Consider the following 26380-nt stretch of genomic DNA (forward strand, 5'->3'; position numbering starts at 1 on the left):
CCCATTTCCAGACACCATCACTCCTGTGTTCTAATGCTACAATGTTTAATTGTGTTAAAAGGATATTACATGATTAGAAAACCTTTGTCCATTATGTTGTCACAGCTGAAAACGGTTGAATAAAAGGGAGTTTTCATGGAGAGCATGAAATTGTCTGGGTGACCCCAAACTTCTATACAGTAGTGTTTTAAACAGTATTAACATACATCCGTTACTCTAACATCAGCTTTTTTTTCCTTTAGTCAAATCAACACGAGGGCTGAGCTTGCATTGATGCTTTTCATTCAGTATAATTCAAGGAGCTGGATGATTGAACACACAATAGTTTCTTTAACTTACAATAATGTCGGATTCATTGACAAGAATGAGGTCATACATTGTTTCAAGTACCATTCTGATCCAATCAGATCAGAGTTTGTAGTCCCGGTCCTCTCCAATCAGATGAGAGTTGGAACTCCTGGTCTAATCAGATCAGAGTATGAAGTCCTCGTCACATCAAACCAGTTTGTTAGTCGTGGTCCAATCAGATCAGAGTTTTAGTCCTGGTCTGGTCCAATCAGATCAAAGTTTGAATTCCTGTTCCAATCAGATCAGAGTTTGAATTCCTGCTCCAATAAGATCCGAGTTGATAGTCCTGGTCCAATCAGATCAGACTTGGTAGTCCTGCTCAAATCAGATCAGAGTTTGGTAGTCCTGGTCCAATCAGATCAGAGTTTGGTAGTCCTGGTCCAATCAGATCAGAGTTTGGTAGTCCTGGTCCAATCAGATCAGAGTTTGGTAGTCCTGGTCCAATCAGATCAGAGTTTGGTAGTCCTGGTCCAATCAGATCAGAGTTGGAAGTCCTGGCCTGATCCAATCAGATTACATTGGTTTATCCAATGGCGTGTCTCCACACGCACACACGCACACACACACACACGCACACACACACACACACACACACACACACACACACACACACACACACACAGTCCCCAATCTCTTCCCACAGTCACCTGCTTGGCTGTAGTTCCCAGTCTGTCCAGTGTTCCCAGTGGCGGCTCTACACCGCCCCTCGCCCCACCAGCTCCAGCAGCGCCTCTCTCTCCCCGTTCTCCAGGACGTCCAGCACCAGCTCGTCCAGCGCCTCGCCTCCCTTCATGAACTCCTGGTGGATCACAACAGACCGGCTCGCTCAGAACAGGGGTTCTCAACGTTCTCCAGGCCGGGGACCCCTTAAGTTAAGTTAAGTTATCCTTTGTTGTCCCTTTTTGGGGGGAAATTCTTTCTCTGCTTTAGACCCATCTGGGAGCCGGTGAACACACACACACACACACACATCCACACACAGGGGAGTGACCTTATCAGAGGTCCACCCACACGGGGGCCCACCGGCACTCCCGGAGCAGGCGGGGGTTTCAGGTGCCTTGCTCAAGGGCACCTAATCCGTGGATGAGGACGTGGGAGAGTGCTGCACAACTACTCCCCCCCCGTCCACATTTTTTTTTACAGGAGAGAACATTTTCCAAGGACTCCCTCATAATAGAAACCCAGAATAAGCGTATGATGCGTACTACCATTTGTACTCTAAGATGCCATTGGAATTCTGGAACTTTTCTACCTGAATACTTCCGACCCGTTTGATAGTGATACAGAAACACATTTCGATTTCAATCATGATAATGCCTACTTATATACTTTTAGACAGAGGGTAATTCATTATTCAAACGGCATTCTTCTTCAAAGTGTTTGGCGGACCACCTCGGTGTTGCCCCCAGCCCCCTGGGGACCAGGGACCACAGGTTGGGCACCCCTGGCTTATAACAGGGGTTCCCAACCTACATGAACAATCTGGAGGACCGGCCGGCGATTTTAAACCTTCATTTTAAGATGCATAGGTTTATTATTTGTAATATTGAGAAAAATGTAAGCAGACAGCGAACGAACAGCAATGAAATAAACACAAAAGTAGCACAAATACACAGGGCATTTACAGGGCTTAATTTGGGGCAAAAAATTAGGATTTGGAGAAGCCAACTGGAACCAACCCTCTCTGCCGGTCTCACCTTGAGGTCCCGGCTGACGTGGCCCGTCCTGTGGTCCGTGACCCGGTCCTGGCTGAAGTTGTAGGACCGGATCCTCTCCGACTGGGCGCGCGTGCCCACCTGTGATGGAACAAGGGAAAAGATTAAAAAAAACTTTTGAGCCCTTTAGAGTTCATTTGTTAGTTTTTATTTATTAATTAATTGGATCTTTTTTATAATCTTTGTCTTTCAGGGCACACTCACACTAGCCAATCTGTACCATCCCCCCCACCGGTACAGATGGCCTAGTGTGAGCGCGCCCTCATTGATTCTTTTGAATTCAATTTATTTTTTATAGTTTTATTTTATTGTACGACATTTATTTGTTTGCCTTGTGTATGTGTATAATTATAAATTAAGCTGACGTCCCTTTATAATTGTTTTCTTTCATTTATTTTATTAGAATTTTTAAAGAATTGCAACCTTTCACAAACTGCCCAATGGCAGAGGCCGAAATCGTGATTTCCGATCAATACGCCGTTGAGTTTTGCTTGTGTGTGTGTGCTCCTGTGTATACGTGCGTGTGTGTGTGTGTGTGTGTGTGTGTGTGTGTGTGTGTGTGTGTGTGTGTGTGTGTGTGTGTGTGTGTGTGTGTGTGTGTGTGTGTGTGTGTGTGTGTGTGTGTTTGATCGAGTGTGTTTGCTCGAGTGTGTGTGTGTGTTTGCTCGAGTGTGTGTGTGGGTGTGTGTTTGCTCGATTGTGTGTGTGTGTGTGTGTGTTCGAGTGTGTGTGTTTGCTCGAGTGTCTGTGTGTGTGTGTGTGTGTGTGTGTGTGTGGTTTAACTCCTCCCACCTGTTTCCTGCGTGCGCGGTGCCTCTCCTCAGTCTCTTTACCCATGATGCTTTGGTGCAGGCGGGCCCTCAGCATGGCCATGGCCGTGTCACGGTTCTGCAGCTGGGAGCGCGACTGCTGGCATTCCACCACCGTGCCTGTCGGAAAAAACGGTAATCTTGGAAAATGGTAACCGTGGAAAAACGGTACACAGGGAAAAACGGTTACTGTGGAAGAACGGTTACTGTGGAAGAACGGTTACCGGGGAATAACGGTTACCGTGGAAGAACGGTTACCGTGGAAGAACGGTTACCGGAGAAGAACGGTTACTGTGGAAGAACGGTTACCGGGGAAAGCGGTAACCGATGAAATCGATAAACTTGGAAAAAACCGACAGAGCCAAGACTCTTTTGAAATCGGTCGTCGTGGTTACGCAGCATCGATTCCTTCTCGTTGACCTATGGCGGCGTCTCAACGGAGGGGAGGTGTGTGTGTGTGTGTGTCTGCTCGTGTGTGTTTGCTTGTGTTAGACTGCTCCTGTTTGATTGCGCGCGTGCGTGTGTGTGTGTTTGCTCGTGTGCGTGCGTGTGCGTGTGTGTTTGCTCGTGTGCGTGTGCGTGTGTGTGTGTGTGTGTGTGTGTGAGTTTACTTGTGTGTGTGTGTGCATGAGTTAACTCGTGTTTGTGTGTGTGTGTTTGCTCGTGTGCGTGTGTGTGTGTGCGTGCGTGAGTTTACTCCTGTGTGTGCGTGAGTTTACTCGTGTGTGGGTGTGTGTTTGCTTGTGTGTGTGTGTGTGTGTTTGCTCGTGTGCGTATGTGTGTCTCACCGGAGGGGAGGTGCACGATCCGCACGGCGCTGTCCGTGGTGTTGACGCTCTGGCCGCCGGCGCCGCTAGAGCGGAAGGTGTCCACGCGGAGGTCCCTGGGGTCGATGCTCAGCTGGAACTGGAAGAACCACAGCCGCAGACTGAAAGGGGCCCCCAGGTTTAACAGCCCTTTGCCTGTGCTTTAAAGCTCTGATAGTGACATCACCAGTGGGAGAGCCCACTCTGTCTGTGTTCATGAGACTTACTCCCACCCTGACTACATTTAAGTCAAGGTTAAAAGCGTATATGTTCACCTTCGCTTTCATTGGTTCCTTTCAATTATTTTAAATGTCATTTTTGAATTTTTTACTATGACTATTACACAGCCTTAAATTCCACACGCGGTCATTTGAGATTCATAATATCGTCTGGAGGCGCACACAGCTATTGGCCGTGATATAATATATTATATGATATAGATATCTATATGATATTATTTAGATATAGAGCTCCAGGACTCCCGCCGGAGCACCCAGAGATTTCTAGAATATTTACAGAACGCGGCCAAAGGCTGTGTGCGCCTCGCCATTGCGATACATCCACTGTAAACAGAGCGCATGGTACCGTGGCCGCAAGCTGCTCAGGGCCACACCCCCACCCTCCTCCTTGACCCGCCTCTAAAACCGGCCCGTTTGTGGAGAGCTCATTGTGGGACCGCCCTGTAGGGGCTGTAATTCTGCACCAAGGCTGAATTTCCTTAACGTCTTCAAGTACTGTATTAGGGGCCCACTAACACCTATATATAAGCCTCCATAAAGCAGCATGCCCTGGGACCTTTAACACCCAGCCGATCAGAGGGGGGGTCCTGCAGGGGGTCTCGTACCTCCAAGGGCTGGGGCAGCACGATGACGGCCATGGTGCCTGTGTGGATGCGCTGCATGCGGGACGAGAGGCCCACCTCGGGGATCCTCTGCACCCTGTGGGTGCCCCCCTCGTTCTTCAGGTGCCGGTAGACCTCGTCCCCCCGGATCTGGACCACCGCGTGGTGGAGACCCCCTGAGGTTGGGGGGGGGAGGGGGAGGGGGGTTAGTTTAACAGAAATATACTAAACATACTAGACATCTTATAAACACATCACACACACATACATCTTATAAAACATATCACACACACGAGACATCTTCTAAACCAGGTGTCTCAAACTCATCTTACCTGGGGGCCGCTTGAGGTAGAGTCTGTGTCAGGCTGGGCCACATCAAGTATTCCACAAAGAAAAGTAGCACAACTGACCCAATCTAAGTTGATGATCGGCCGATAATTAGATCACGTTGGCTATGTAATCGCTAACAACAGGGGACATTTCATAGTGGTTGTTGGAAACCGGGACATTTTAGCGTCCTTTGGCTTTGTCGGGACTCATGCAACTCAAAATTGGGACTGTCCCGGCAAAACCGGGACAACTGGTCACCCTATCACAAGTGATAAAAAAGCGTGGCAAGCGACTCAGCAAAAATGTGCGTTTGACAACAACGCGCGGGCCGCACTAACACTAAACTTTGATGTCAAGTAGGGGGCCACAAAATATCATTCCGTGGGCCTCAATTGGCCCCCGGGCCGCGAGTTTGAGACCCCTGTTCTAAACACATGAAACACACACACACATCTTATCAAACACATCACACACACACACACACAGGATATCTTATAAAACATATCACACACACACACACACACACACACACACACACACACACACACACACACACACACCTTATAAACAAATCAAACACACACACACATCTTATCAAACACATCGTTTGATAAGATGTGTAACAACACACACACACACACAGGATATCTTATAAAACATATCACACACACACACACACACACACCTTATAAACAAATCAAACACACACACACATCTTATAAAACACATCACACACACACAAGACATCTTATTAATTACATCACACACGCACACAGAAAATCTTATAAAACACATCACACAAACACACACACACACACACACAAACACCTTATAAACAAATCAAACTCACACACACATCTTATCAACATGTTTAAAATAAATATACTACTGAAAATACTCGAGATCTGGTGAATACTAACTCAACTAACTAGGGGGAAACTGAGAAAAAGGGCTTGAAAGTGTTTGAACTGGCAAGAAAAATGGGTTGGTGCTTTAAATAAAGTCAGATATCACAATGTTCATTTTAACTCCATTTCAATCAATAATTTAGCTAACGCGGTGAGCATTTTAAATGCTGAGAGACAGAGACAGAGACGGAGTCAGAGAGAGTCAGAGACAGACTGACAGACAGAGACAGAGAGACAGAGAGAGAGAGACAGAGTCCCAAAACAGAAGTGTTTGGGCTAAAAACTTTCCAAACTTTTATTTTGTACATAAAAGTGCCCCTTGTCTGGCGGGTGGGCAGAGCGGGGGGGCTAGGGGTGGGCGTCTTACCGTGCTCCGCATGGGTGTAGTTCAGGAGGTCAAAGGCCCAGTTCCTATATAGGGCGTAGCCCTGGTAAAGGTCAAACATCTCTCTGGTGAACTGCTGGCAGATGTCCCCTGGTGTGAACGCACAACCAAAATATTAATTTGAGTGTGTATTATTATTACCCATGATGCATTGCATGTTCAAATAGAAAATGTTGAAATGGAAAATAATGTACAAATATTCTAGATCGTTTGACACAAAAATAGAAATCAAGATCAAAATAGTACTACTATAATAGCAGGCCTGTCGCACCAGTAACTGAGGTTGCTCATGTGCCAAGCAGCCTGCAAATCACACAGCACGCCCGAACGCATACATACACCGCAAGCACGCACGTGCAAAAACACACTGCACACAAGCGCACCAGTGTTTCTCCTAGGATGGAGTTGCAGCAGCGGAGGTGAAATGTTTTTTTCCCGCTTGCAATTTTTTTGTGTGCTCGCAAAGTGCACCCTGCAGGGAGGTTTCTATGTTTGCCAGCAACAGAAGGGTGTACGTACAGTACATTTGTGCACAGTAATGAGCAGGGGAAATATGGAGAGATTGAACATATTAATAGTATAATCTTTAAAACCATTATTTTATGCAAAAAAACAAATTTGATTGACATTTTTGCTAAAATGAAATTCCTTAAAAATAAGTAGATATGTTTTTCAAAACTTAAGGTTGCAGTAAGACCATAAAGAGCCCATGCCTATATGGAAAACGTTTTGGGGATCTAGAGTCAATAATGGCGATGCTATTGAAATTGTTGCTAAATAAAAAATTCTCAAAAATAAGAAGATATATTTTTCAAAACTAAAAGGTTGAATTTAATTGAATTTTTACCATTGTGGTCGTTTTCAGTTTTGCACTTTGCAGACGGTCCCTAAGCTCGCGGCTGAAAGCCGACAGCTCATAGAAGCCAATTCAATTCACCATTTGCTAAAGATGGCTCGCGACACTCGCCCAGGTAAGACGTTATGTTTTTAAACATAACGGCTCCACCGTCGACAAACTCTCTCAGGTAAGACGTTCTTTCTATAGACTGTAGAAATTGCGATAAAAGAAGGGAAGAGACAATTTCTCACCTCGACAAGCAACGGCAGGTCGTTCATTTTGTCATATCATAACTGTTAAATTCAAACATCGCACCGACCAGCATATCGTCAAATAAGTCACGTGATCTTAAAGAGACAGTAGGTGCGTTTCCATCCCCCTGGTTTTATGCGAACTTTGAAGTATCGAATCAGTAAACGGTGATGGAAACACCAAAATTTGCATAAAAATCCTCTAATTCGCAAAAAAGTTTATCCGCTCGCTTGAGGTGGTTTTTGAGAAATGCGAAAGAGAGTAAATTCGCAAAATGGGAGATGGAAACACACTTTTCGAAACAGCTGAGACGTAGCGAACTTTGAACACACAGGACTGACAGTCTTTCCGATTTCCGCATAACGACCGGCCATAGCAACCCTGCCGACATCGATGTGTAACGTCATCACCCTATTGTGCTCTCCCATACATAAGGCACTGGACGTCGTCCTCGTATTTCCCTTGCTACCGCTGTGTACATTGTAATTTCTCTATTTCTTCGTCTACGGATGAAATAGCCAATGATAATTTCCCTCAAAGAACAGTTATGACTTGCCCAAGGGAAACCAATTGCTGCTGAATTCCTCTCTCCATGTTTGTTGTTTGTTGTTACTCTTCTCTATTGGCGGACTAACCGCTTTTGGTTACATTTGTTACAGCTTTTCTATTTCTACAATTTATTATACTAATAATAATACATTTAATTAATTTATTTATTTATTACAGTCACTTGTCGGCATACATTTTTTGCCTACAGCGCCACCTCCAGACAGAACTAGGGTAGTTACCCGCTCCAACCACTTGATGGAAACGCACGTAATTCAAATTACTTTTTTTGCGAACTTTCTAAAGATTTGCATCACCTTTTAGATGGAAACTCAAATACAGTCCCTATAACATAGAACGAAAACATGTCAATAACACAGTATGGCGAATTATGTCTATTGAGTCCACCACAAGACTACACTTCTTATGTTTTGTGTGTATGCTATGCGTGACTGTAGGCTACTGCTGCCTGTCTTGGCCAGAACACTGGAAGAGATGTTTAATCTCAATGATTTTTATTATTTTCAACTAACCAATAGTAGTTGCCATGCTTTTTAAAATGTCAATACACTTTTCAGCTCTGAATAACAGTAAAAGCTATTTAATAATTGATTTGCATGCATAGTATATTACACTTTCCATTGAACAATTACCACTGTTAACATAAATTGACTAACTTTATAATGTATTCAAATGCTGACACACTAGCTGATTTCAGACACACATGTAAGTCCTGATATTCTCCTGATGGGCCGTATGTGTGAACAATATATCCTGACATTTGTACCCTGAAAATCTCCTGAATAGTACTACCCCTGAGGTAGTATTTTCTCCGTAGGAAATGCACCTTATATGTGAATGGGGAGTAGAAAGTTGGCATTTCTCACTTCACTTCAGTGGGAGTGTTGATGACGCTGCAGCAGGTCATTGAGTGGCCCCCTAAATGATAATCAGCCTGTTGCCTTTTGTTCGCTGAATGGTTAAAAAATATTTAAATGGTGGCACTGCTTTTAAGAGTCATTTGGGATGAACAAATGTTCTACGTTGTAATATTATCGGCAAAATGTTATTATATTATGCGCTCAGAAATTGCACATTATTGACTGGGGTTCCCACATAATTGGTATGGGTTTAATTACAACTAGAGGTTGAGAAAACTCTAGTTAAATTCATTGCACAGCCCTAACGAAGAACGTAACCCTTACCCCCTGTGGTGCGGCCGGCAGCCACTTCTAAGATGACATCACTGGAGTCCAGCGGGTCACATGGCAGGAGCCCTGTGATCAACTGGAGAAAAAAATAGAAATTAACGTTTTACGTCTGCTGAGCTATAACAATCGATGTCTGAGCCGGGGGGAGTTTGTGCGTGAAACAGTGCAGTGTCGTAGTGTGCAGTGGGTTTGCTGACCAATCACAGCAGAAGGGGCCTTAAAGCAACATGATAAAAACATACCGCTTTTGATAGACGCTGAACTGGGTTTGCAGAAATAAACACTGTGAGAATAATAAGGGGTATTTCAAACATACAGGCATGTAACCTTATTCTAGTAGTCCATGCAATTATTAACCCTAAAAAAGCGTGCAATGGGATCTTTAACGTTCACTGAGCGTTCCGATCAGGTGACGGTATTGCGATGGAAATTCGGAAAGACGCACGTCTCTTTTTAAGGCGTCGATCCGGTTAGAGATCTGCACCTCTTCGTCTTTCAGCAGCTGGGTCATCTGAAGGTCTTCCTCAGTCGTACCCACCATGCCTACAGGAAATATAACACAAGACATATTATTAAAAAAATCACACACACGAACGCAAACACACGTATATAAACACTTCACACACACACACACACACACAACATCTTATAAACACACACACAAACACAACATCTTCATCAGCCGTACCCGCCGTGCCTGAAGTAAACACCGGCACCACAGAATCATGGGTAAAATAAAGCTGTTCTTACAATACATGTTATAAACACATCGCACGCACGCACACACACACACACACACACACACACACACACACACACACACACACACACACACACACACACACACACACACACACACACACACACACACACACACACACACACACACACACACACACACACATCTTATAAACATAGCACACACCAACACAGACACAAGACATCTTGTAAACATCACACACACACACACAACACATCATCCACAACATCTTATAAACACATCACACACCCATCTCTTTTAAAAATATCAAACAAACATCTTATAAACACATCAAACACACATAATACATCTTATAAACATAATACGCACAGACAAAACATCTTATGAACACACACACAGACAAACAATTCATCTTATAAACACATCACATACACACACCCTTTAAACACATCCCCGATACAGAATCAGAATCTCTTTATTGTCATTGCACAAAGTGCAACGAAATTGGGGTATAGGTGTTTTAAAAAAAAAGAAGTTTTTTTTAAAACAAAAACAAAATGAGAAAAGGGTTATTTTCAAAAATCAAAAATATCAAAAATATATAGAATGTTAAAGAATTCAAAAACAAATATATATATTTAAAAATGTCAGCCAATTTTAAAGGTCAGATTGGTATGACACTAGGGGTGTAACGATACATCGATGTAGATCGATACATCGATTGATTGGCGAACGATCCAACTGCATCGATGCAACGGCCAAACATCGATGCATATCGCAGTATTACACCCTTTTATTATTATATATCTCCTTTCGCGGGTGTTTGTGAAACTATTTCTGCGCAAAGCGCCAAGCCGCTCGTATCCATTCACCGGTTAAACGAGGCAACAGCGAGCCGAGCACATGTGTGAGCGCGAGGATGTCTAGTTTCTCCAGCCTAACGTGATTAAAAGTAGCCAAATTGGGCTGAGAAATGTGCCCAATCTGGCAACACGGACGGCTTATCTTAACAGCCAAGATGATTCCGAGGGATGTTTTGTTTTTAGAAGAAAACTATCCACACAGATAGGTTGGGAATGGTCTACGTTCAAAATGAAAGATCATTACAGGCTCTTTAATTTAACCCATAAAAAACCTTTGGCACTTAAATGCAATTATGTGGCACTTTATTATTTGTATTAAAATTTTATTTTTTTGTTTTAAATATCCGGAAGAGCAAAGAAATAAAATGATGAAATTATAATTAAGTTGATGTGAGTTGATGTGATTTTAAGAGGTTGTGTTAAATGGGCATATGATATCGTCTCATATCGATCGCATGCCCCTGAATCGAAATCGTATCGCGGCAGACTTTTGATATCGGCAAATATCGTATCGTTGTCCAATGAATCGATATAATATCGTATCGTGATGAAACCAGAGATTTACACCCCTATATGACACACGCACGCACACTCACCATGCATCAGAGACAACACGTCTTCCAGGTCTGTGAGGGCCCCTCGGATCTTCTCATGCAGCTCAACAAGGGGCCTCAGGTCGAACTGTCTCTTGTTGAGGCCCCGCCTCTCTGCGTCGCTGAGGCACGACTCCTGCAGCTGATTGGCCAAAACCGCGTGCTCCTCCATCAACCGCTCAACGTGTCTCTGCACCGATGGGTTCATGTACAGGTCCCCCAGGTCAGTGTGCAGGGGACGCGATTGACCCCACGTGGGTAGTACCCCCCCGTGTCTCGTTGTGAATGACCTCCTCCACGGTGAAACACCCCTTCGGTAAGTCGAAGTTGGTTCCTTCCACAGAGTAGACAGTCCGACCCAGCGACGGGTCAGCGACCGTATGTGGATAGCCATGGAGCTATGTGAAGGAAATATATATAAATAGGCTACATGTTATGGACATAACGGACGGATATGGACTTTTGTGGTTGTGGTGCTGGATGCGACGTTGAACCTGTGTTGTGAGACGATATCCGGAAATGACGTAATAAACGCGCATGCGCGCTTTGTAAACGACAGCCCTCTGGGTAATGTAGGCTAGTTGCTTTCGCTTGTCTTGACTTTTGACGATAATAACTCGAGTGTTGTTATCGCATTACTTGTCATGGAAAAAGGGTATTATTATTTATTCATAATTATTGATTGCATCCCGTTTCATGCCATTACTTTCCGTTTTATTTAAATAAGCAAACACGCGCAGGAATTGTGGTCACGTGACGGCTCAAGAAATTAACGGTTGAAGTTCTGATAGTTCGCGTATCTCTACAGAAAATTCGAGCATCGACAAGCTGCACTTTCTCTCGTTTCAACTATTTCGGGTTTAACGCCAAATAAGTTAGACTTTAAGTATGAAGAAATTATGATTCAGTTCAATAGCTCTAACTGACCGGAACCTTTATTGGGGCAAAACTGAACGACATGTTGTGAAATGTGAGCCAAACCGTGTGAAATGTGAACTAAATCGTGTAAATTGTAAATTAATCCACAGAAGACGAGGAGATGGCTGTTTTTTCTTTGACCAAAGCGGTAGAGGAGGTCAGCCACCAAGGCTATGCCAATATGGCGGCCCTGCAGGAGAAACTAGACCAGCTCAGCTCTCTTCAGGTAACCTGTGATATACTTTATTTAAGTCTGTGCTTCATCTTGACCACATGTTTCAAGCTAACACCAGTTATAAATGGTTTCTTTCTCCACATACTGGACAACACCTTATAAGGTCTTATGGGTTTGAAGATAAGTTCAACAATACAAACATGGCCTCTGCCATTTCCGCTTAAATCAAAATCACTGAGTTAGTTGAATGTATATTGTTATCAGTGGATATTACCTATTGTTATCGTAGGTATTATTATTTTTATGTCACGCCCATATCCCAGCGCTATTGATGTTTAAAAACATCAAATGTGGGCCTTTTGAAGGCCCCCATTTGAACAGGGAACCACTTCTCTTATTTTCTCTGGAATATTTTATTATTATATAGAGGGAGAGAGAGAGAGAGAGAGAGACCGACTGACTGACAGACTGACTGACTGACTGACGTATAGACCAAAGAGAGAGAAAGGGAACTTTCTATCAACACATCTACTAATATTGAATCAAGTACAGGCAAGTACAGCCTGTATGTGTGTTTCCGTGTGTGTGTGAGTGAGTTAGTGCTTGTGTGAGTGCGTCAGTCAGTCACTGACTGACTGTGTGTGTTGCAAAACAAAAAGCCGATGTGTGGAACCAACGACAGAGAAGACCCTCCATCTCCATCCTCCTTCTCCTCCAGGCTGTTCTGCACGATGCCGATACGCGCAGCGAGCGCTCCGCCCTGGAGCTACGAGCTGCCACACGTCGGACCCTCATCCTGGACGAGGACCTCCACCAGTGCCAGCGGCGCTCCGAGGCACTGTGGTCGCGCTGCAGTACCGCAAACAGCCACACGTCGGCGCTGCGGCTCCGTGTGGACGAGGAACGGGAGCGCGCCCGCTCAGCGCTAGCCGGGTTTGACGTGCATCGCGTGAAGATGAAGGAGCACCGGGCGGCGGTGGCGCTCGCCGAGAGCAAGCGAGAGAGCCACCAGGCGCTGGAGGAGCAGAGGAGGAGGGTCAGGGAGCTGAGGGAGAAGAGGGAGAAGCAGAGGAGAGACCTGGAGGACCCCAACGGGAGGGCCGTGCAGGAGGCCAAGGTAGTAGAGGGAAAGGGGGAAGGTTTGGGTTCAGGACAAAGTATACTCCGACTCCTAATCCGTAATCGGACTCCATAACGCCTCGTGCCCACTGCACCGTCCGTCACAGGACGTCGGAAGGCGTGGCTGACGGATAGGGGAGCTTTCCAGGGTCTTCAGAGCCCAAGTAGTGCCACAGTGTTTGGATCTGATTGGATGATGGATCCGTCGCTGCCAAAAAAGTTGAAAAATGTTCAACATTTTGACGGAACTGAAGGCTCCATCGAAGCGCATGGATCCACAATGCTTTGCGCGTCCGTCCCCATTCAAAGTCAATGGGGATCAATCAACGGACGTAACTACGGAGACCCCTCGAGCATTTTAAGTTCTCCGCCGGGATGTTGGATACGCAATGCAATTCGACGCCCGGTCAATCTTATATGTTGACTACAAACCATTTAAATAGTGTTGTAAATAAACTTCCAAAGCTTTTCGAATCTTATTTGGTGTTTTAATGGTCCTTAATGTGCAAAGTAAACAATGTAAAAAGTAAATAAGGTGCAAAGTCAAACCGGAGAAGTGATTCTGGAAATGATTTTGTTAGAGGACCAATCACAGCCCTTGCCGTCTCGGTCGATAGAAAATATCGGATGCGCACGTAAGCTACGGATAGGGCTCTCCGTGTCTACGTACAGCACTTTACGGACTATAAACAGGCCTATTCATCTCGATGACATGTGATTAAGGTATTGAATACGAGGGATTAAGACAGGATGGCAAACTTTTTGGCTCAAGGGCCACTTACATTTTTTAAAACTGACTTGCGGGCCACTAATTCGTCAATGAATTCTAAGGGGCAAGTTATGCATGATAAACGCATGTTTTGAAATTTGCTTTTGTTTTCTGGACATAAGACTGACTTGCTGTCTCTACCATGAATTCCTTTCGGAGAATGGCTTGCTTAACGCAGCTGGTTCGATGCCTGGTCGGGTTCTTTGCTGCATGTTTTCCATTCTCTCTCCCATACCTTCCTGTCTATCTTACTCTAACTTTACTTGTAAAGCTTTTTTTTATATATAGAAGGTCCCATGGCATGTGCGACTTTATGGATGCTTTAATATAGATATTATTGGGCCCCTAACACAGTATTTTAAGACGTTCCCGATTCAGCCGTGGTGCAGAATTACAGCCACTACGAGCCCGTTGCACATTGAGCTATCCCCAAATGCGCCAGTGTCTGTAGCTTTAATGCAAATGAGGAGGAGAGAGGCGAGTCAAGGAGGAGGGTGGGGGTGTGGCCCTGAGCAGCTTGCGGCCACGGTACTATGCGCTCTGTTTACAGAGGATGTATCGCAACGGTGAGGCACACAGATTGGGGCAACCCGGCTTGGTGAGTGAGCCGCCTCATTCCAATCAGCACATGAACTGGAGCTTAAAGCCAAAATGGCACTTTTATTCAAACATAAATGATATTACTATCAAACCAAACAAAACCCAGCTTTGGAGGAATCCGCAGTCTTGTTCCTCCGGGTGAAATCACGTCACCCACGGAGACTGGTCTCTCCTCACAGGTGAACCAGGAGAGCCCTGAATGATTGTGGAAGCATGCTTTTTAAAGCATGCTTCCCCACCTGCTCCTCAGGTGCTCCGCATTTCAATGATTGGCACCAATGCTCTTACTGGCGCCATCTGTTGAAACTCTGGTACACCGCCTCCACAATCTGCCCCCTGGGCCTCAAGGGGCGCTGTGCCAGAGACGGGTTGCCACACTCCTCCACCCTTTGATGAAGGCTTGGGGCACCTCTGACTGACCAGCAACCCGCGTCGCGGCTGGATAGGGTGTTGGCGTTGGTCCGCCCCGGCCGGTGTCCCCCGTGGAACCTGTAGGACCTCTTGCCGGAGCGGTAGTCCTGCCGGAAGCGTAGCTGCTTCTGCTGCCGGCGCAGCTCGACCCGCTCACTCACCGTTCACGCCGGCGCTCCAACCTGATGCGCTGCAGCTCCACGCAGTCGGCGTCCAGACGCCGATTCTCCACCTCCAGCCAGTTCCTCTTGCGGATCTGGTCCTCCCGTTCCTCCCTCTCTTTGAACTGACGGATGCGATCCCGCCTCTCCACCTCTCGGACACGTCGCCTCGGCTGGGCTGCCCGTCGAGGTGGAGCTGCTCCCCGTCTGTCCTGACGAGTCTCAATTGGCTGGGGCTGGGGACCAATGTTGAAGGTCAGCTGTTGGGCGACTTGGCGGTTCTCTTCCAGCTCCTTCATCAAACCCAACAGCTGGGCCTTGAGCGTCTCCCTCTCCCGGAACCAGTCCATGCTGTGGGCCTTGTGTCTGGCGGCTGTCTCCTCCAGGGCCATCTTGTGCTCCACCTTCATCCTCTCCAGGGTAGTCCTGGTGGCCACCAGCTCCTCACCTTTCTCCTGGTCATCCTGGAACCTTTGCTCCTTCCACCGCTGGATGATACGCTCCTTCTCAGTGAGGGGTTCCTCCAACGTGGTGAGGGCGGTGTCTGGAGGTGTCCACCTGCAGCGACTTGACCCTCCATTTCAGGCTGCCCATCTGCTTCTCCTTGTCCCGAAGCTGTTCCTGCAGGTTCTCCATCCTGTTCTGTAGGTCATCGACCTTGCGCTCCTTAACCTCCAGCATGTCCTTGAGGTCCTGGATCTCCCCGTTCAGGGTGCCCTTCTCCTCGGCCCTTTCCTGGATCTGCTTGGTCTTCTCGTTGAGCGTGGCCCCCTGCTCGAGCCGTTGGACCGCCTCTCGGAAGAGGAGGAGTTCAGTTTCTCTCTGGGTGGCAGCTGCAGCTCCGTTGGGGCTCTGCATCGGGGTTCGGGCGTCCACTGAAAAACCACATTAAAAAGGAAAACCTGAAACTTGGTCGAGCTGCCTCCATTGGAAGTCGGGCGTTCACTTAAAAAATGGTCCGTAAATTGGTCGAGTTGCCCGCATCCTCCACCATATGTGGTAACCCGGCTTGGTGAGTGATCCGCCTCCTTCCAATCAGCACACGAACTGGAGATTACTTAAAGCCAAAATGATACTTCTATTCAAACATAAATGATATATCTATCAAACCAAACAAAACCCAGCTTTGGAGGAATCCACAGGTTTTGTTCCTCCAGGTGGAATCACATCACCCACGGAGACTGGTCTCTCCTCACACACGAACCAGGAGAGCCCTGAATGAGTGTGGAAGCATGCTTTTTAAAGCATGCTTCCCCACCTGCTCCTCAGGTGTTCCGTAGTTCAATGATTGGCACCAATGCTCTTACTGCCGCCATCTGTTGAAACTCTGTAGTACACCGCCTCCACGATCTGCCCCCTGGGCCTCAAGGGGCGCTGTGCCAGAGACGGGTTGCCACAAGATGTTATTATTACAGTCCTGGTGCTCTATATCTAAATAATATCATATTATACATAGTAGGGCTGTAACGATACACCAACTCACGATTCGGTTTGTATAACAATTTTTGGCCCACGGTTCGATACATCCCATGACATTTTTAAAAAGCATTTTATTTAAACAACACTTATATAACAATTAACTTAATGTACCATTTAATAACAAATAATTTGGAACACTGAACAGAAAGAATACTACTAAAGTATAGCAAAATGAATAAATAAATAACCAAGATTGCAGTTGGAGGATGCTTGCAGGTAGGCATAACCCCTCAACTAGTTTTGTGGTTTAGGCTTACGTATTTGGAAATATTAATGTCAAATAAATAATAGTAATTTGAATAGTTTGGTAGCACTAACCCTCGTTCTCGCTAGAAAAAACGGTGCCGGTCAAAGTGACCTGCATAGGTTTCGTATTCCGTCAAATATCCTATTATCGCTATGTAGCTTAAATAATGACATTATCAGGCCGTATAGAATGCAACATGTTTAATAGCCTAACTTTCAAATAGATGGGAAAAAACATGAACGTCTGATTCGCAATAACGAGGCACAGTGTTACGAGTAGCGTATGTGTGTGCGCGAGAATGGCAGTGTGTGTGTGAGTGTCGTCAGCGAGTTAGTGGACGAGCGAGGAGAGCGTGCGGTAGCGTGTGTGTGTCTGTGTCTAGTGATGAAACGAACGAGTCTTGTAGAATAAAGTACCCATCCTGTCAATAATCGGTGGCCGCTTCATTCCGACCTATTAGCAGACCAACTGCCGGTCAAAGCACACAAAACACTAGAGACAGGGATCACACACGGGTTCGCCGACGTCTCTGGTTCTTCCACGTCCACATCAATCTGTAGTAGACTGAACCACGGCATGGAGGAGAAAGGGATTGTTGCCCGCGATTGTGGACCGAGTTGTCTCCCGCAGGAGTCCCGCTGCCGAGGGACCACCGCCTCGGCAGCGGGAGACAATCGCGGGCCACAATCCCTTTCTTCTCCATGTCGTGGTTCATGTACTTCAGGGAGTCAAAGCCAAAGTTCCTTTCCCCCAATTCCTTCTCAACCATGGCTGAGATAACCCCCACTACGTGTCGCGTTATAATAACAGAGACGAGAGTCTGACGTGTTATGCGCCATAACACCAACAGCAGAACGGTTATCCAAATAACAAAGTGTGCAACACTTGCGTTACAGTCCTGGAGCTCTATATCTAGCTATCATATAATACATAGATATCTATATCATATGATACATATTATCATGGCCAAAAGTTGTGTGCGCCTCCAGACGATATTATGAATCACAAACGACTGTGTCGGGTTCTCCGACGTCTCTGGTTCTGTCCACTTTCCATATCTACGCGCCTGAGCTTCTACTTTGTCAAAGGCGAGCAGGATACCTAGTGCTTGTTTTATGCCGGACGCAAGTTTTAGCCCCTGAGGGATGATAGGCAGGCTAGGGGAACTCATATTAATGTTAGAAAACCTGATAAAGTGAGATGTTCATGCCATGGGACCTTTAATAATTTTTTGGAATAAACAGTGGGCGGGCCGCGGGCTGTAGTTTGGACACCCCTGGATTAAGGGGTAAAATACATGATTACATGTATAACATGTATATGACAATGATTTAGTACATGTGATTAAGTGATGGAGTACATGTGATTAAGTGATACAAATGTTATTAAGGGATTAGTGAGTGATTAAATACTCAATCACTTGATGACATGATTAAATACATGTGATTAAGTGGTTAAATAAACGTGATTAAGTGATTAAATACATGTAATGAAGTGATTAGTGACCATGTTCTGCGCTCACAGACGGGGCAGGACCAACTGAAGCAGCAGTTGGTTGCTCTGAGGAAGGCCACCGCCCAGAAGAGGGAGGAGCTCCGGCAGGAGAACGACGCCCACGCCCAAATGAGGAAAGAGATAAAGGTATATCAGCTTCACTGCAACCACTGCAGATACATGGGGTTAAGGAGCAGGTAGGGGTTAGATATTGAATACACAGACAGGCCATTACAGAGCCGGTAGGGGTTAGACCAGGGGTGCCCAACCAGTCGATCGCGGTCTACCAGTAGACCGACGATAGATCCCAAGTCGACCGCGAGGGGTGAAGAAAAAAAAATATAATTAAAAAAAAAAAATATATATATATATATATATATATATATATTTGCGGGACATATACGCGCGGTAGCGCATGCGCTGTCAACAGTAGTTGAACGCCGTCAACAGTAGTTACGCAGTCCTAAACGTTGGCATGGCTGAGGGGAAACGAGTTAAGACCTACCATTTTCACCCTGAGTGGGAGGAAGATAATATTGATTATTGTTGAGAAGACGCCGTGTGCAGACGGAATGAAACCCCCACTGAAGTCCGTAGGTCCCCCCCCCCCCCCACCCCGCTTGAAGGTAGGTTTGCAATGTTGACACTAGACTGGTAGATCTCGGGAGGTTGGCTACTTGAAAAATAGATCTTGGGTCAAAAAAGGTTGGGCACCCCTGGGTTAGACAGTACAGAGACATGTCATTAAGGAGACGGTAGGGGTTAGACAGTGAATACAACAGATGCATGTACTTAAGAAGCAGGTAGGGGTTAGACTGTACAGAGACATGTCATTAAGGAGAAGGTAGGGGTTAGACAGTAAATAACGATACATGTACTTAAAGGGGTAGTTCGGAATTTTGGACATAGGGCCTGATTCCCAAGTGAGCATTGGTATTCTATATCACTGGAGACAGTTTTCAACACATTTCATACAGTCCTTCTAGTTGCAGAGTTTGCTCGTGCTAGGCTAGCGCACGTCAAAGGGCAATGCTAGCCTGCTATTAAAAACAGTCTTACCCACTCCACAGTACACCCGAGGTAAATCAATTATAACGACAGACTATAAACCTAAATGTCTGTTTATAGAATAATGTTAGAAATAAAACCAACCTTGCATTGCATTGCATTTTGAGGGAATTGCGGGGTCTCAGCAGCAGTGTTTATATACCTGTACGTAGGCTACGGCAGCGGCGGACTGATACCTAGGTTACCTGCCGCTGTCATTGCTACAAACGCAGAGTACAGTGAACGAAGGAATTCTATAAGCGTATTCAATTAACAAGATATGCCCACGTTTGGAGGAGTTAGCGATGCATCTGCTTTTGAAGACGATTATGAGGAATTTGTTGTATCCAACGAACCGTACATGTACGAGCCGGTGTTATGATGTCCAAGCCAGCAGCAACAAGCCACAGTTGAGTCCTTTCTGGATCTCGCACTGGAAATTGGTGGAAACTTTGTGGTGCCCATCTGTACCGTTTATTTCTAAAATTTCTAAAAGCACACTGAACCATCATGTTGCCTAGTCGTTCAATTGCGCTTCTGTCCCACGCTTCTCTGTTTACGTTCTTCTGTCGTGATTCGGTTACAAACCTAACCAGCGCATAGTAAAATTCCGCTTCTGCTGAGAAAGTAGTCCCTTGATGATTCATGCGATGCAAGGTTAGTTTTATTTCTAACATTATTCTATCAACACAGACATTTAAATCTATAGTCTGGCGTTATAATTGATTTACCTCGGGTGTACTGTGGAGTGGGTAAGACTGTTTTTAATAGCAGGCTAGCATTGCCCGTTGACTTGCGCTAGCCTAGCACGAGCAAACTCTGCAACTAGAAGGACTGTATGAAATGTGTTGAAAACTGTCTCCAGTGATATAGATCACCAATGCTCACTTGGGAATCAGGCCCTATGTCCAAAATTCCGAACTACCCCTTTAAGAAGCAGGTGGGGGTTAGACTGTACAGATTCAGGGGTCTCATTTATAACCGTTGCGTACGCACAAAACGGGGCTGAAAGTTGCGTACGTGACTTTCCACGCCAAGGTTGTGATCTATAAAAAAACAACTTGACGGGAAAATGTGCGCAGCCCTAAGCAAACTCTGACCCATGCGTACGCATGGTTTGGAGGAAAAGGAGAATTGGCGACACAGATGGTGTGGTGGTGAACTGAAGTCAGACCGAAGAATTGTAGAGTGAGAAGAACGATTATGTTTCATCGCCATTCATACATTTAATTTCAACCTGTATCATGCGTTAAATCCTAATCAGAATAATTTAAGTCAACTGCGTTATTTCTCAGTTATAACTCCAGAAACATCTCCTTAGAATAGAAATAAAAAAAAAATCTCTATATTTAATCCCGTCAATCCATACTGTCCACTGACGGCGCGACTGCATGGAATAAAGCATCTGTCCAACATGTGTCAACAACATAATATTTTTATGTGACACTGTAAACACATAATCAAATGTCAATCAAGTCAATTAAAAAGTGTGGAAAACCAAGCCACACTAATCATCACAATCGTTGTCCGTTACTCTTGATGCTTTTCATGACAAATCAGGCATTAAAAAGGGGTTATGTTCAAGAACATTTTACGTGGGTGATTACAAACTGATTATCCAAGGTGTTCTCGGTCAGTCTTATTACCGTAACCCTATAAATGCAGAGGTGAGCGCCGTGGTAATGCTGCACCATATGGCACTTCTGGCGGACCATGCAAATGGAAGGATTCGGAGGGAGAGGGTATTTAGGGACCATAACGATTTATTGGTAGGCTACATAAAAATTTGTAACTCTATGTCTTTTTTAATTCTGGGACTGTGCGCTCCGTGCTACTGACAGAGTTCACTGCTGCAGCAACATGTTGCCACTCACTCCGCTTTTTGTTGTTGGCGATCCCCAATCACGTGACCGCCGAACAAAACTACCTTTCGGGCCTTCATCTCACCCACCGCCGAACAAAACTACCTTTCGGGCCTTCATCTCACCCACAAGTGTCTCCACTTCAACCTCCGTGAAATTTTGCTTTTTTGCTTTTCTCAGTACTTCTGCCATTGTTTCCGACAAGACATAATACTTGCATCTGAGTCTGTTTTATATGCAGATCGAATTCATGAGGTCATTTGCATTGACCATTTATGGTTAAAAAGGGGCGTGTACAGGGCGGAACGTGAAACTGATTCAGCTGTGCACACTTGTAGGCACTCTGTGATTTATAAAGCAAAGATTGCGTACGGTGTGCGTACGCAGGGTTTTATAAATCGGAATATTTCTTGGCGCACGCAAAACTTGGCTTCTTGACTTGACTTGGCTTCGCACATTTTTAGTAACGATCCCACGCACAGTTTTATAAATGAGACCCCAGATCATTAAGGAGCAGGTAGGGGTGTAGGGGTTAGACAGTGAATACAACAGATGCATGTACTTAAGAACCAGGTAGGGGTTAGACTGTACAGAGACAGGTCATTAAGGAGCAGGTAGGGGTTAGACAGTGAATTGCCGGTCCCAAAGACGCTTAAGCGTGAGTTGCGCGTCACCATGTCTCCGATGTGTCACTAGATCCAACACAGACGGTACGAGGCCATTGTGAGACGTCTCCACTGTCAGCTGAACAAGGCTCAGGCCTACTACAGGTAATAACACTACATACAATACATTTAAATAACATTTACTGGTCATAACACTAGTACATACTATACATTTACATTAAAATTACAGGTCATAATACTGCATAGTATACAGTTACATTAACATGTAGGGTGTTCAGCAGACGCTTTCTTCCAAAGCGACTTACAATAAGTACATTTGTCCGAAGAAAGAGAAACAACAATATATTGCTGGGGGGGGGGGGGGGGGGCGTTTGCTCAAAAAAGGTTATAAATCAATACCTAATTTGTATTTAAAGGAATACTTCACCGGTGGAGACATGAATCTGTATTGAAAGTTGGTTGTATATTTAGTCGAATAGTAAGATGAGTTTCGAATGTTGTGCCTCCTTGACTGAGAAAAGGCAGACAGTGAATTTCTGGCGCTTGCGGATTGAAGACGACAACTCCCACAATACCAATCAACGTTCACTCCCTGAGGGACCAAACATAACAGCCAATCAGCGTTCACTCCCTGAGGGACGTAACATAACAGCCAATCAGCAATCACTTCCTGAGGGACGTAACATAACAGCCAATCAGCGTTCACTCCCTGAGAACGTAACATAACAGCCAATCAGCGTTCACTCCCTGAGGGACCAAACATAACAGCCAATCAGCGTTCACTCCCTGAGGGACGTAACATAACAGCCAATCAGCAATCACTTCCTGAGGGACGTAACATAACAGCCAATCAGCGTTCACTCCCTGAGGACGTAACATAACAGCCAATCAGCGTTCACTCCCTGAGAACGTAACATAACAGCCAATCAGCGTTCACTCCCTGAGGGACGTAACATAACAGCCCATCGGCGATCACTCCCTGAGGGACGTAACATGGAGGAGAAGTGATTGTTGCCGTTTGCGGACTCCTGGAGCTCTATATCTAAATTATATAATATTATGTTTGGAGGTGCTGTGTGCGCCTCCAGATGATATTGTGAATTAAGTTCTCGGACGTCTCTGGTACTTCCACAACAAGTAAAGAGTCGTAGTGGGGGGCATCTCTCCCAGAGTCCTGCACGGGTTCGGGTACCCGACGGGTGAACCGCATAATTTCGATGAAACGGGGGAAAAATTATGTAGGTACTGTCTCCGAAACGGGTGGTGGTCGGGTCGGACACCTGAACAACGCGGGTCGGTCACGGATTTTGCGATTGCGAGCGGTACTGGAGATGTTATTAAGGAGCAGAGGAGTAAACAAAAACCCTCCCTAATGTGTCTAATTTCCTTCGGGTGCGGGTCGGGCGTCTGTATACATTTATAGCAGGACTGGTTGGGTGCGGGTTTGCAAAATAAGACCCGTGAATTTATTCTCTGCCATGGTGGAAAAGGAATTCCGGGAAGAATCGTTGGCTTTGACTCTCTGAAGTCCAGATTGAACTGCAACTCCAGATTGATGTGGAACTGCGAACCACGACATGGAGGAGAAAGGGATGGTGGCCTGCGATTGTCTCCCGCCGGAGCCCAGCTACAATCCCTTTCACCTCCATGTCGCGGTTCTGTGTACTTCAGATTGATTTGGAAGAACTCTACGCAGTCGTTTTAGATGATATTATTAATAAACAAATGAGTCGGGTTCTCCAATGTCTCTGGTCCTTCCACATGGATCTGAAGTTGCGGTTGAATCTGGACTTCAGAGAGTCAGAGCCAACGTTTGTTCCCCCAATTCCTTCTCCACCATGGCCGAGAATCAATACACGGGTCTCCACTTCGGCTGTTTCCCATTGCAAATTTGCTTCTGCCATGGTCGGAGGTTTGTGTCGAGTTCTCTTCTAGCTAAGCGGTGAAGAAACATGGCGGACATTGTGTTTACATCCCATCCGCGAGCTCCCGTCCGCGGGAGCTCATTCCTTATTGGTGGGCTCACAAATTTGCAGAACCAGTGGTTTGTAGTCCTCGGCCCTTCTAGCAGGCAAGCAACGTTCTACTGACCTGACGCCAAACGCGTCATTTGACGTCAGGTCAGTAGAAATGTAAGGAGGACAGCTGGGCCAAGGAAAGACTGGGTTAGATTGAGGGGAGATTATTTTTTTTTTTATATTATTATAGCGATTTTATAATGATAGAACGCTGGTTCTGTATCAGTTTAGTATTCCTTTCATTTGATAATTATGTAAACAAAAATCGATATATATATTTTTTTTAATAGTCCTTTATTGTTCGTAATAAATCATGCGATGAATATTCAAGCACACGGTTTCCCTGTGTTTCAAAATAAAAGTACACAGGTGAAACCCCCACACGGTTTAACCCTCACCTGTTTGACCAATGCGTTTGTGATACGCAGACACCTTTCCGGAGACGTCAATCACATGGAGAGGCAGGTGTTGGATCTCCGGAGACAGCTGAACTCATCCTGATTCCACCAGGACTGCTCGGGTCAGAGGTCAAAGGTCAGGAGAAAGCTGCTTCGGATTAGGATCAAAACTGGGAATGAGGGTTTGGGAGCGTCATCGTTGTCGTGTCCCTCCTTTGGCCAGCAGGGGTCAGCAGTGGCCTTCTGGTTCTGAGTTTACACGTTGTTTGGTTTGTTTTGAGTCGTTCCTTTGCTGGTTCTGAGTTCTGCGTTTTTCACAAGGATATTCCTCCAATTTCTAAGGTTGCATTATTATTATTATTATTATAAATTATGCATTATATTATCAACTTAGCGTAAATGGTGTTATTCATTTCAGCACAAATAAAGAATATATTTTATTAACACCATGTTAATAATAATAACATAATAATAATGTATATAATACATATAATAATATAAACTGTATCATAATTTTGTGAAACACTCAGCAGCAGGTTTTTGTTACCAATTTGTTACCAGTTTGATTTTCTTATAATGAAAATATATTTTAAAATGAAATTGTAAAGCTTTATTTTGTTCAATCCTTTAAAACCATTCAAAACGGGTGGTGGTGGTGAGCCAGCCGTGTTTATCTGGCACACAGTGTTCCCGCTTCTGCTCCGCCGGGCAACAGCTGACGCGATAAGAGCCGACAGCTTCTTGGGCGATAATCGAGGGGGAGGGACTAGTGAGGGGGCGGGACTCCCAAGCACAATCTGCCACGACCGAGAAAAGTTTAAAAATGACAGAAAAGAAATCTGACAAATTATTGAGGTTGATTTCAACTAAGAAAATTGAAAAAAGAACGAATCGATGAAAGACATATGAGAAGATGATTAAAAAGATTGCATGGAAGACATTTTAATAAAATAATGTTTAAAATCAAATTAAAGTTAAGTAGAAAGTGTAGGTGAACTTAAACATGTATAACCTTGATTTAAATGTAGTCAGGGTTGGAGCAAGTCTGAGTAAAACTCATTGTAACACACTAGCTGTGATACATTCAGTAATACACACAAGTCTGCGCGCACTGCTTACAAACACACACTGAAATACACACTTGGGCATACATAGAAATAGGCCAACACACAAACGCACAAATGGACATACACAAACACACGGACACACAAACCTATTGTTCAGTACCACACAGCAGTGGCGTCACAAGGCTGTTTATTTCGAGGCTAAAGGTCTGGATATTATTTTTATAGCCCAGAAGCTTATTTTAAAATTATTAATTTTTTGCTTGCTTTACACTAGAAATAAACATGGGGATTCCAGCGGCATCTCAAAATAAAGTAGCCTAGTCTTTCTAGATAGTCCTTCTGTCAAGAGAATAAACGGTTTAAAAACATAACCAGACGGTTTACCACCTCAAGTGAATTAACCTATCCTATCCCCAGTCATATGTATATGTGTATATATATATATATATATATAAATATATTGTTACGACCCACCCCGTTGGTGTCCAGGGGGAAGGGGGGGGCAACAATTAATATTAAACCGGGTGTTTAAAGAACGGAAGAGAGTAGCAAGATTTAAACCAATATACCATTTATTGCATGAATGAGTCCTATGTTAACACAGAAACAACCAATAACACTATCCCTCCACTGAGGGAGCAACCAATAACACTATCCCTCCACTGAGGGAGCAATGCCACGACGAAGAGCCCACGTAGCTCTGACTCGCGACCGTCAGCGACCCCAACTCTGTTCGCCTATCTGGCCCACTGGCCACGTCTGCTTTCATCCCTGCAGCTTTATAGCAATCCACCTGATTGCTGATATATATATATATATATAT

General features: G+C 45.0%; 2 protein-coding genes across 5 annotated transcripts; one reads left to right on the forward strand and one right to left on the reverse strand.

Annotated features, from left to right (window-relative positions):
- Window positions 1-28: 28 nt before the first annotated feature.
- Window positions 29-11560, reverse strand: mtrf1 (mitochondrial translational release factor 1). Of its 3 annotated transcripts, XM_060055528.1 has the most exons (10): window positions 11170-11560; window positions 9435-9532; window positions 8984-9065; window positions 6125-6232; window positions 4523-4695; window positions 3661-3778; window positions 2856-2992; window positions 2046-2144; window positions 996-1147; window positions 29-847 (listed from the first exon to the last, which is right to left on the reverse strand). In XM_060055528.1, exons 1-9 carry the CDS (start codon window positions 11558-11560, stop codon window positions 1043-1045), a joined length of 1311 nt encoding a protein of 436 aa, XP_059911511.1. In that variant the 3' UTR covers window positions 29-847; window positions 996-1042. The 3 variants fall into 3 exon arrangements, with proteins under 3 accessions (XP_059911511.1, XP_059911512.1, XP_059911510.1); XM_060055529.1 differs by having other exon boundaries at window positions 29-1147; window positions 9474-9532; XM_060055527.1 differs by having other exon boundaries at window positions 29-1147.
- LOC132460714 (coiled-coil domain-containing protein 122-like) lies at window positions 11341-26380 on the forward strand. Of its 2 annotated transcripts, none has more exons than XM_060055579.1 (6): window positions 11341-11482; window positions 12195-12310; window positions 12978-13376; window positions 18570-18686; window positions 22145-22218; window positions 24521-26380. In XM_060055579.1, exons 1-6 carry the CDS (start codon window positions 11452-11454, stop codon window positions 24591-24593), a joined length of 810 nt encoding a protein of 269 aa, XP_059911562.1. In that variant the 5' UTR covers window positions 11341-11451; the 3' UTR covers window positions 24594-26380. The 2 variants fall into 2 exon arrangements, with proteins under 2 accessions (XP_059911562.1, XP_059911563.1); XM_060055580.1 differs by lacking the exon at window positions 11341-11482 and adding an exon at window positions 11679-11821.

Source organism: Gadus macrocephalus, chromosome 7 (assembly GCF_031168955.1).
Source record: "Gadus macrocephalus chromosome 7, ASM3116895v1".
Lineage (NCBI taxonomy): Eukaryota > Metazoa > Chordata > Actinopteri > Gadiformes > Gadidae > Gadus > Gadus macrocephalus.

Excerpts from the sequence above, each read along its gene's own strand:
- mtrf1 (XM_060055528.1), bottom strand. The coding sequence starts at position 11,560 with ATGGCTATCCACATACGGTCGCTGACCCGTCGCTGGGTCGGACTGTCT. Across the intron at positions 9,533-11,169 it reads CGTGTTGTCTCTGATGCATG|GCATGGTGGGTACGACTGAG; the intron begins GTGAGTGTGCGT and ends TATTTCCTGTAG. Across the intron at positions 1,148-2,045 it reads ACGTCAGCCGGGACCTCAAG|GAGTTCATGAAGGGAGGCGA; the intron begins GTGAGACCGGCA and ends GTGATCCACCAG.
- LOC132460714 (XM_060055579.1), top strand. The coding sequence starts at position 11,452 with ATGACCTCCTCCACGGTGAAACACCCCTTCG. Across the intron at positions 12,311-12,977 it reads ACCAGCTCAGCTCTCTTCAG|GCTGTTCTGCACGATGCCGA; the intron begins GTAACCTGTGAT and ends CTTCTCCTCCAG. Across the intron at positions 13,377-18,569 it reads GGGCCGTGCAGGAGGCCAAG|ACGGGGCAGGACCAACTGAA; the intron begins GTAGTAGAGGGA and ends CTGCGCTCACAG.